Raw genomic sequence first — 12,500 nt, 5'->3', positions numbered from 1 at the left:
TAGAGGTAATGGAAAAAGAGAAAGGAAAGGACTCCTGCATTAGAAATACTTGGAGTAATTAGACATAAATAGGCAAATCGAAGAACAAATAGACATACATGCACAGTCATCTACCCCCACCTACTACACACATTCACATATATGAAACATGCATATTTTTTTTCTTTGTGTGTGTGAAATGCTCTATGCCTGAAAACAGTACTTGTGTTATAATGTATCATAGGTTTATTGATGGAATAATAAAAATGTTTTTGGCATATTGTCTTTCACTAATAGGATAGTTTGTAGAGCTTTACCTTGCTACTTTTGATTATTTGTAAAGATAATGTCATTAACAATGTATTTTAAAGTAAAAAAAAGTGCATGGTGCTTATTTTTCTAATCTCTTTTATGGATCGATATTACTTTTTAATGAAAACCTTTACATGAACTATACTAATAGAAGCATTAAACACGGCTCTAAAGCAACAGTTGTGAAGTTATTCATGCTTTTACAATACTAATGGAATGACAACATACTCTGCCAAACTGGTTTAATTTTCTAAAAGAAAGAATGGCAGAGAGGCAGTGAATCCTTTACAACTTCAATATATAATTTCTTCAAGTCCATTTATTGTAGCAAATGAATTTGCTATAGTGTAAACGACGTGACTGATGTTGGATAATGTTTTAATAAAGTGTTTACCCAAAATACATCCTGTATATATTTACTCTATATAGCACTTCATTAGTGTTTTGGTGACACACTGACTCTGCAATGCTCTCATTTTTTTCAACACAAAACAGCTTCTTGACTGATATGGCAAGTGAAGAGGTATGATATATATTTCCAGATCTGGGAAGTTTCCAGTGCAAGTAGCACAGACCAGGATAAATATCATATAAAAACAAACATCAGTATAATAAATGAATAAATACATAAGAGAGAGAGAGAGAGAGAAAGAAAGAAAGCGAAAGAGAGAGAGAACTTTAAACTAAACAGTCCGTCCATCGTAATATAACTGAAAAATAGCTTAGAATGGGACAATGGCTTGTACATAAACGAAATAAAGCTACTCTTGATGAAGGATCAAGTGAAACAAGTATTTTTGAATTGAAGTATCTCATTAAAAGAAACGCAATACGAGATTAGTGGTAAAGCATATGTTTGGTGCTAACTTAATGTGAATAGACTCGTAGAGCTGATTTTAACTCGTCTGCGGCCATTTTCAAATATCAGATTATACAGATTGAGGCCATTTTAGATGCTTGCTTGGGTGAGAAAATGCACATTTCGAGAGGTAGCATCATAAAAAAGTCAAAATTTCTTCACTCAGTCCTTAAACTGAGTGGGCCTTTTTTTTTTTTTTCTTCTTTTTCTTTCCCCCAGACAGCATTGTTTTGAGGAAAGTGGTCCGTAGGCAGGTAATGATTTGCTTTCGGTTAAATATTATTATCAGATTCATCTACATTTATATGGATAATAAGTACATGTGGTAATCATCAGTAACAAGGCGCGTGGTATTTTTAGTATCATTATTATTTTTACAATCATTACCAGTATTAGTATTAGCGTCGTCGTTATTTGTCGCCATTCATCCTCAAAATATTATTATTATTTTTATAATGATTATTTTTGATACCGTTATCATTACAGAATAATAATAATGGAATAAGAAATTCAATTAATCAAATTGAAATGTCAGGAACAAAGTCCTGGGCAGGACTAGTGATTATTATTATATAATTATTCTTTTAATTACTATCACTGTTGTTATTATTATTATTATTAATGTTGTTGTTATTATTATTGTTGTTGTTATTGTTATTATTATTGTTATTGTTATTATTATTGTACTATTATTATTATTATTATTATTATTATTATTATTATTATTATTATTATTATCATTATCATTATCATTGTCATTGTCATTGTCATTGTCATTGTCATTGTCTTTGTCTTTGTTTTTGATATCGCTATCGCTATCGCTATCGTCATCGTCATCGTCATCGTCATCGTCATCGTCATCATCATTGTCATTGTTATTGTTATTGTTATTGTTATTGCTGTTGTTTTCAGGATTATTATTATTTTAAAAAATACTATCACTATTATTATTATCATTATTATTATTATTATTATTATTGTTATTATTATCATTATTATTATTATTATTCACTGTTATTATTATTATTATATTTGTTATCATTATTATCCTCCTCCTCCTCCTCCTCCTGATATCTGACAGCACACTCTCATTGGCTAAACGTGTTGAAGTCATTAGCTCTCCCATTTATTTCATCATCATTGGGGTGGTAACGGTGACGGGTGCATAACCGCATCCACCCTTCGTCTCCACCTACAAGGCGCTAGACAGGGACATGGCTCTTCTCTAGCTCTTCACAACAGGTTTGATCAGTCTGCCTAAACCATGACTTCCTAGGTCGTCCCGCAGCCCTCCTCCGCCCAGGATTGTCTCAAACAGAGAGAACCTGGTGGGCAGGATCATCCTGTCGGAACCGAGCCAGATGCCCGTATAGCTTGAGTTGGTGATCATGGATTGTGCAAGTAACAGGTCATGTGCTAGTCTCACTGTGTAACTCCTGGTTGGACACGTAGTCCCGCCAACTGCACAGGTACTGGCATCTCCAAATATTCTTGTCAAGAGAGTTTATGTCCCCTGCTGCCAAGCCAATCCATCTACTGACTTCCAGCTCTGACAGACCAGAGTCATAAACTACATTCCCGAGGTATGTAAAACTATGTAAAAAGCATTTTCAGTACCAGTATCATCATCAATAACGGTATGCTCATGTTTGAGCAGCCGTGGACCTCTCCACCATCCTTCGCCACCAAACTCGATCTTACGCTTTTCTTTCCACTTGTACCATCGACAGCCCGCAAATATCTTTGATGTTGTCGTCAGTCTTGTCTTCGGTTTGCCTCTTCCTCTGTTTCCTATCACCATCCCTGTCAGCAAGTTTTTCTCAATACTTTTACTTCTCATCACATGACCAATAAACTTGAATTTCCTTGTTGGAATTCCTCTTCGTCTCAGGATCTCCCAGAGTAATTCGAGACCTTAGCAGGTGGTTTCTGATACATCTCAGAAGAGTGTGAGCGAGAACCTTGTCTGGTATACTGAGCAGTGTAATGTTTCGTTGATTTCTGCAATCCCATCGATCCTCTTTTCGACCGCTCCCCTCAACAGGTCAAGGGGAATGGTACCAGTCTGCCAGATGGCAGACAGGACGGTATGCAAGCTCATCCATAGATTTTCCACCAGCCTTTAACAGTTCTGCTTTTACAGTTCATACTTCAGTAATAACAGTGGTAGAAAATAAACGAAAGCGAAAAAACAACAACAACAACTAATATTTGTATTGAATAAAGGCAAAGAGGCAGGACTTTGCTCGGAAGTTACTAGGATTTTCATCAAGACGGAGTGGTGCTACATGTTTCAAACTACCTTCGTACGAAATATTTAAAGGCTGCTGTTATTTGGTGAATTGGATGGGTGTATGTATGTAAGAATGTATGTATGTATGCATGCGTGCATGCACGTGTGTGTGTCAGATCCTACGCATGCGTTCATCCAAAATGGTTGTAGGTCCATGTTGCAAGATGGAATTTAACACGGCCACAAACAAAATGCCACACGTGTATCTTTAAAATTGCCAGTCGTTATAGACGTCTTCCAGATAAAACACACATTAATTAGTGTCAATGATTTGAAAGTTCGCCAAGATTTATGCATCATTTCTCTCAGAGCCTACGGTACATGGAAACTCATGAATTTCTTGCTTGTTCACTGGGTTATGACTGCGGCGCTGAAGGTCTGAAGGATCACTGCTACAAAACAGGGTCTCAGATACCCCGATCCGGTGGACTGTTACCGGCACTGAACTTAGGTAAACAGATATTTCAGTTGTGTTTATCGAGTACTAGTAGTTTTCATCATTAGACAATATTTTGTCAAACTTCGATGCTGAGTAAAATGATAGTATAATATTAATAATTCTAGGAAAGACTTTGATGCCGTAAATGCGAACTGTAGATTGATATGAAAGATAAAGCAAGATTTGACAGAAAGAGAGAGAGAGAGAGAGAGAGAGAGAGAGAGAGAGAGAGAGAGAGAGAGAGAAAGAGAGAGAGAGAGAGAGAGAGAGAGAGAGAGAGAGAGTAGACAGAGAGGCAGACGGAAAAAGACAAGGAGAGAAAGAGGAAAAAAAGCAGGGAGACAGAGAGACAGAACAAAAACGTAGAGAGAGAAGAGACGTAAAAACAAATTTTAATCAAACTGCATAATCCAATAGAGTCATCCACTGACTCTCTGTACCGTTTGTGAATTCCACTTCCCAAGAGTGATTTATAAAGATTTTTTTTATTGTTTCCCCTTTAATACGTTTATTTGTGTAGACTAAGATTTCTCACAATATAAGCAAATACACTGAAGGAAGAAGCGATTTTCAAAAATTGTTAGAATTAATAAATAGATACAAAAAAAAAGTTTTTCGTTTGCCATCTTATATCACTTTTTCAAGTAGGAGAAAAGGGATAAATAGTCGCTTAACAACACTGACATGAGCAATGAATGTCACTTATTATGTCGAGTGTCAAAAGGGATTCTTCGTTTTTTTTTTTTTTTTTTTTTGGGGGGGGGGGAAGCGTAAAAAGGGGGGATGTACTAATCCTTTTCACTGTTGTTGTTTTTCTTGCATGGGATTCGTTGGGGCTGTTGCTTTCCACTCTTCTTCCTTTTTCCGTTCTCGAAAAATCGTACGTGTGTTACCCCTCAGGCTTGTTGAACATTTATTCAAGTGAATATTATTGCTGTAGAGTACTGTACTTAATTGGAATTTGATTAGTGCTTAAGGCGAAGTATTAATCAACAATTTCATTTCGTATATATTATATATTTCTAGTAAGAGGAAAATCAGAGTTCAATACGTTATCAATAATAATTTCAACTCAAAGTCGTCACAGTCAATCCAGACGCTCCTCCCTTTCTCTCTCTCTCTCTCTCTCTCTCTCTCTCTCTCTCTCTCTCTCTCTCTCTCTCTCTTCTCTCCTCTCTCTCTCTCTCTCTCTCTTCTCTCTCCTCTCTCTCCTCCTCTCTCTCTCCTCTCTCTCTTTCTCTCTTCTCGCCTCTTCTCTCTCTCCTCGTCTCTCTCTCTCTTCTCTCTCTCTCTTCTCTCTCTCTTCTCTCTCTTCCTCTCTCTCTTCTCTCTCTCTCTCTTCTCTTCTCTCTTCTCTCTCTCTCTCTCTCTTCTCTCTCTCTCTCTCTCTCTCTCTCTCCTCTCTCTTCTCTCTTCTTCTCTCTCTCCTCCTCTCTCTCCCCTCTCTCTCTCTCTCATTCCTCTCTTCTCTCTCTCTCTCTCATTCTCTCTCTCTCTCTCTCTCTCTCAATCTCTCTTTCGCTCTCACCTTCACATCTAGACTTTCAAGTAGGTTTGATGTTCTCAGCTGGACAATGGATAACTCGAGGCGCAATTACGAGATGCATATCCGTTGATTAAAGGAACAGTGGACGGCGTTGTTAAGAAAGTTTTACGTAATGGTTGATTACTTTTATTTTCAAATAAATAGCACTGTTGTATTTATATTAAAATTACCTTCGAATCCATTGATTTATAGAATACAGGGGTGCGTTCTATGTTATCCTTTAGAAATATATTTTGTTAATGTGATAGTATGACAGCAATTCATGTCTGTAAATGAGTACAGTACTGTATGGGTTCAATTTCGAGTGGGAATAATATAGTCCTTTGTTAGGTCGATTCCGTAAAAAAAAAAAAAAGTGTGTGTGTGGAAGGGAAGTGGAAATTTTCGTTTTCATTTTTCTTTTCTTGAAGTTAACGTGTTTCAATGTCAGTATGTGTGTGTGTGTGTGTGTGTGTGTGTGTGTGTGTGTGTGTGTGTGTGTGTGTGTGTGTGTGTGTGTGTGTGTGTGTGTGTGTGTGTGTGTGTGTGTGTGTGAAAGCGGCTATAACATTCAGATAGCTGTTTATATCTTGTTTCAGTTTTGTTTAAGATATCTGTTTGATTTTCATGGGACATTTCTTGTTTCTTAAAGAATGTTATTTCATTTCTTTGAAAGTGATATTATTCCTTATTTCTATCCCGTGTCATTATTAATTTCTTATTTATTTTCCTGTTGTGTTTATTTATTCATCCATTTAACTAGCTCAATTCTTTATTCATACCTTATCAGAGTAAGATCCCAAGATTTGTTTTGGCGTGCAATTTCAAACAAGACATCTTGTTGCAGGTTGTTCGAAAACGTTCTGACAAATGATCTTAACCAAGATTTCTTCCTGCTTCAGACTTGCTTCTCTGGACATGTAGATGATAAATCTTGCTTCGAAATGATAAATCTTGGCAAGCGTCATTCTCCACGGCGCCCCGACACCAAGCGAGAAATCTTGAGAAGTTGCTCACCAAGATGGGATTTTGATTTTTTTTTCCAAGTTGGGGCTATTTTCAAGGCCATGAGTCAGGGAGTGTGGAAGGAAATGAAAACGCTTGAATAATACGTGACCCTGTCTCCAAAATGGGTGATGGAGGAAGAAGTCATCGTAATGCATCTTATTTTTTTTTTTAAGCATGCGAATGGTCATTGAAGGAAAAAAATAAGGAATCTGGTATTTTCTTTATTTTTCTTTACTCCAATTGAGCATTTTATGAACATTTTCACTATCTTTCTTAAAACACTATGAAGCTCACGCCAAGGCTAGTAGTAGTATTCTAATAATAGTCTTATCATTAATTTGTATTTAGATAACAGCACAGGAGGGACAGCTCTGTCTTATACTCGAACCAGATGTCAACAGTAAACGAGAATGATCAAGATAACACTACGAGAATACAAATCTACTTAGAAGATGGTCAACGAGAGAGGAACACTGTTCAGATTAAAAAGTACAACACCATTAAAGAGATTCCTTTTTTTATAATCTTAAATCTTTAAAACATCAACAACAGATTTCAATAATGAGTTATTTTTTGTCTCACGTGTTAGCGAGAATAGCCAGCAGGAAGGTGCTTACGAATGGCATTTTTTTTTCTTTTTTTTCCCGTACTTTGGCAGCTCCAGGGAATATAGTGGAGAGTCTAATGGTGCCAGTGACTATGCCTATCTACTTTCCACGGAAGTTCGCTGATTTTCTCTACAGATTTTGCAAGGCAGCCTCATGTCAGCACCAGTTGTGGTCTGGCTAACACGTGGGCAGGCTGGACCGCACGAGGCTGAATCACAATACAAGTAAAAAACTTGAAAAGGATATATATATTTATTGAAACGATACATAGTGATGGGTTCGGACTGATACTTTTCTTCTAGACTGAACATGCCTTCAAAAGTGAGGATATTAGCAAAAACTGGTTCAGAACTGTGAACACTAAGATATTATTATTACAAACGAGTATTGTTTGATTACTGATGTTAACTGACCAGCTGGAGGCTGTCAATGATGGTATCTAAAAACTTCTTTGATTGGCTTTGAATTACATTATCATAATGACAGTATTCTTCATTGGTTTCTGGACACCAAAAGATGTTTACACTCTGCATGGTGTATCCTAACACAAGTGATCCTGCAGATAATGACAGAGAAGGAAAATTAGGACAAGCTCAATAAATCACAGACACATAAACAGTCTCGCAGCAGAATCTGCAGAAGTAATGTGGATATGGCAGGTGAACTCTCGAAAGGAATAATGGAAATTCTATAATCTTACCGGAGCCTGGGTTACCTCATCAGAGCATAGGAGCTTCGCCACAACGTAAAATAGCTTCGCCTGAGTCTAAGTAGCTTCACCAGTACTTAGGTTGCATCCCACAACCCCAGTTGTTTCACCAAAGCCTGGGAAGCTACTGGTCAAACCGCTTGTGCTTCATTATAGGTTACTTCCAGAGAACCAGTGTGCTTTAAACAAAGACTTCGATTTCATCAGAACCTCAAGGAACATATAACATGTTTGTGGTTTCTGCAGAAACTTCGCTGAGCTTGAATAAACTCGCCGATTCCTGAGTAGCTTCCCTTAAGCATACTTAACTTCCCTGAAGCTAACTTTTCCGTTGTTAGCGCAGCTCCGACGCAGCTCGGGTAGTCCGCCATAGTCTGGGAAATCTTTGCACAAACCAAGGTAGCTTCATTAAATACATGGGACCTTGAGAAGCCACACCAAAGCTGGGTAGCTTCGCTAAAGCCTGAATAGTCTCACCAAAGCCTGCATTGTTTCATCAGAGCCTAGAAAGCTCCGCGAGGTGTTGAGCGAGCGCGTGAGAGGCGTCAGAAGGTGATGTTATGCAGATTGCCCGACTACCTTATTCCTCGTATCGATCAAGAAATCCGTCTAGGAGATCTAGAAGACTAAGAGCGTTATTGCGGTGAGGAGGAAAAGACATTCCCGGTAAGACTAGTCTCTCTGGGGTGCTCCCCGCGGCGTCCAGCAGCGAAGGGCATGATTGTCTCGAACATTCTGCAAGAGATAGACGGGCCGGCGCGCCTCGGCTGCGGCCCCCGCCCCGGGAGCCTCCCGCCGCAAGCGACCATCCACTGCTGGGAGCCACCCGCCGCGGAGAGCAATCCGCAGGTGCATGCAAACACCCGTAGTTCCGAGTCGCCCTCTGCTGAGAACGGTGCGCAGGAGCGCGCGGACGCCCCGTCGCTGGGATCCGCGCGCAGCTGGCAGCGGTTCGAAGCCAGATCATCCCTGCAACTAGGTGCAGCTACGTGTGAAGTACTCATCAAGTCCTATTGCCATTGCAGCATACTGACACATGCTCATGTCTCCCTGCTAGCGGGAACTCTAACTCTGAATGACTATCTCTTGGCACTAGACCGCAGGACGGTGCCACCTGCCGCTCCTGCAAGGGGGACGGCAGATGGAAAGCCTCTCCGGGCAGCCGCAGGAGCTGAAGTCTCCCCGTCGCTGGGAGGCATCGGAAGCTGGAGGTGCCGAGGAGAGGGCCGTCCTGGGCGAGGCAAAACGTGGTTTCATTGGCCGTGGTGGAGGCTTTCGCTCGCGCAGGCGGTGACTTCCTGCTCATCCTGCTTTTTGTGAAGTTTTACGTTCCTATCACCTCTACTGCGATGGTTCTCTTTATATATGGATAAATTCATAGTTACTATGTTGCTGGGCAAATGGAAAGGACTCAGTAGCTGCGATGTATAATGTTTTAGCAATTCTTGTCACACATTCCTCATTTGAAACTGTATATACGAATACAAGTAAATGTAGCAAGACAACTCTAAAATTACAAAGTCTGATAAGCTTAAACATTACGAAGCCTCTAGAGAAAAGACGAAGTAGGTATCGGCATGATGTATTAAAACTACGTCAAATGGTAAATTCGAAAGCATCCACATGTTTTTTTATTGGTCTTCCCCGAAACGGAAAACAAGGAATCGTGAAATAAAAGGTTCATAATCTCACACGGGTGCTTCTGTTTCAACTTTAAAGAAAAACTAACACGATGGGTGAACACCTCGCGCCCAGTCGGGGCTTCTTGCTCTCTCGCCTCAACAACCACCGAGTGCATAAGGGGGCCACCTTCTACAGCAGAAAGATCATGGATTGGCCAGTTGATTGCAGATTAATGATACACGATTTGGCAGTCCTTTGGAACCGTGGTATGTGTTTGTTTTTCTTTTCGTGATAATCCTCGCCGGCGATGACTGAATTTAGTTAAACGTCTCACCTTGTATTATTCGCCCCCAAAGAAAATATGAATATATATGTACTCTATCAATTCTTTAAATACCAATGACTTAATAATGTTTAATCTTATGAGTTAAGTTCTTATTGCTTAATAGGTCTGACTCGAGGCGGATCCACAAAAGACCGATCCAGACTGCGCGTCCACCTGTCCACCATCCACCATCAGTCCTTGGTCTTGGACCATCTAGCCTCCACCACGGCGCTGCTGATGGTGCTGGTGGGCGGGGCGGCGGGGCGGGGGGCAACGGGGGGATGTTGGTGACGTCACAGCTGTCAAAGGTCATCAGTGCTCGTCGGTTGCCCTGACCCGGTGACCCCTGAAGGTGGCCTGGATTTTGGTGGCCGCTTTGTTCAACTCGGGGTCGGAGAGGTCGATGTCCACCTCCTCGTCCTGCGGAAAGGAGAGGCGGTTAGGGGCGTGGTCGGGGGTGGGGTGGGGGGAGGCGCTACTGCCAAGGGACTGCTACAGACCAAGGCAGAGCGGAGGATGGCAGCCTTTGCTTACATAATATTGCAGCCTAGGTCTTAACGTCATACTGTGTTTTCATTTTTGATATATATATATATATATATATATATATTATGTAATATATATGTATATATGTATAATTATATATTATATGTAGTATATGTTATATATATATATATAATACATATATACATACACACACAAAACACACACACACAACACACACACACACACTATATATATATATATATATATATATATATATATATATATACATATATATATATATTTATCTATCTATACAGACACATATAGATGGATAGATTAATATATAAACAGAGAGATATCTATGGCAGATGGATTAAGAAATAAATAGATTACACATAAGTAGACATATACGTGTAAACACACACACACACACGCATATATATATATATATATATATATATATATATATATATATATATATATATATATATATATATATATATATATATATATACATATATGCTCATTTATTTGTTAGTTTATTTATACATTTGCGCACATTAACAAATACCCTTATATTTACACTGGATTTTAAGACAAGCAACCAACCTCATAGTCATTTCCGTCTATATGGCTTAGTCTGTAAACTACAGCTGTTACACAAGGGAGAAAAATCAGTAGCATACATGCGCAGGATGTTGTTTGTCTTACAGGTTGTTTCTAATTAATCTGTGAAATGATTAAAACGGATCATAATGTTGCCATTATGTCCATACTCATAGACACGTAATGGAGTCTCTGTCTGTCATTTAAATGCATAGAGACACCCATTCAGAAATATCTACAAGAAGAACAAAATCATATCTACTTTTCATTGTTGAATCACTTATCCCTAGAAGAGGAATATAAATTATTGTTTCTTAAGTACAAAATCATATGACAGTGTAGATCTTCGATGCACTGAAAAAATAAGGGAAATATTATTGTACAGAATAAGTGTAATCAAGTGACCTGTCCAAATGATTCTGGCTATATTCATAATCATTAATTCTTAAACTAGAGACTCGTGCAAAAATACGCACACACAAAATTTAATTTCCATGTCGTTCTAAAAAGCCGAAACCACATTCGCTGCCTAAACCATTATCAATGTAAACATGCAAATTGTTCATCTGTGTACTGGAACCAAAGATCATTTTCTGAAATGCATGTACACAAACGTGCCGCATCCTCTATATGACGGGATAGTATGGATGTATATTAACATACATGCTAAATGTTTTATGCCGAGGCACTATGAACAAATGCACCCACACATGCCGTACATTTGCATAACATGACAAGAGAGGACAATCTTGCATTAGATGTCGACGGAATATATGTATGCAGTGCTATGAGTGTTTCTCCCAACAATACTGCAAGATGCTTATATAAATGCACATACTGATTTTCAGTATGCTCACATAATATATATATATATATATATATATATATATATATATATATATATATACATATATATACATATATATACATAACACACACACACACACACACACACACACACACACACACACACACACACACACACACACACACACACACACACACACACACACACACACACACACACACACACACACATACATGTATTACACAAACACATATATATGATACGGAACGTTGCGAAAAAAACATCAGGGAAATAAAACCAAAATAATATCACGCTACGGAGAAGTAAACAAGGAAAACGGGGTACTTAACGTTCATTGATGTTTTCGCGAGCTCGAGGAGGGATGGAACAAAATAAAATGGGCTACGAGCCTAACAGGTCGTTTCCTCTTTTATGGCCTATTTTAATACCGACGGAAGGATCAACTTTGCACTACTGGAAGTGATCCGGAAAAAAATGGTAAAAAATGTTAATGAACTAAAGCTAAAACTGTTTTTGAAATTAACATATGGTGTAATTTTAACGACGCCAGGTGTTCTCTTCTCATATTGAACAGTTCATATGAAACATTTCATTATGATCAAAAGAAAAAGCGGAGTGAGCGAAAGGAAGAATAATCAACATCTATAACCATTTTCACTTTTTTCATTATCGCTTTCCGGTACGTTTCCCTTTTCTCTTTTCAAAAATTGAATCTCACCCGCTGTAACGGTCGCACTTCACTGACACTTTAAACTACAATGTCCGGTATTTATGATATTCAGCTCCTATCTCTCAGTAATTATGATTGCAAATACGATGCGCAGTCAATAAGCATGAAAGCCCAAGCTTGGATGCGAGCTGTTGCTACATAGAATTTTAAGTTTTACGCATTTCAGCCG

At 38.7% G+C, this 12,500-nt stretch overlaps 1 protein-coding gene across 2 annotated transcripts in view; it reads right to left on the bottom strand.

Moving 5' to 3' along the window:
- Positions 1–6,620: 6,620 nt before the first annotated feature.
- LOC119573293 (SPEG neighbor protein-like) overlaps positions 6,621–12,500 on the bottom strand; it is a gene marked incomplete at its 5' end in the record, with an annotated part of 51,330 nt that continues 45,450 nt past the window's right edge. For both annotated transcript variants that reach the window (XM_037920466.1, XM_037920460.1), the window contains 1 exon segment: positions 6,621–10,100. Coding sequence is in view for 1 of the 2 variants with exons in the window: in XM_037920460.1 (XP_037776388.1) it covers positions 9,993–10,100 (108 nt within the window).

The sequence above is a fragment of the Penaeus monodon genome, chromosome 1 (genome assembly GCF_015228065.2).
Source record: "Penaeus monodon isolate SGIC_2016 chromosome 1, NSTDA_Pmon_1, whole genome shotgun sequence".
NCBI classification, from domain to species: Eukaryota; Metazoa; Arthropoda; class Malacostraca; order Decapoda; family Penaeidae; genus Penaeus; species Penaeus monodon.
This window is presented reverse-complemented; position numbering and strand designations above follow the sequence as displayed.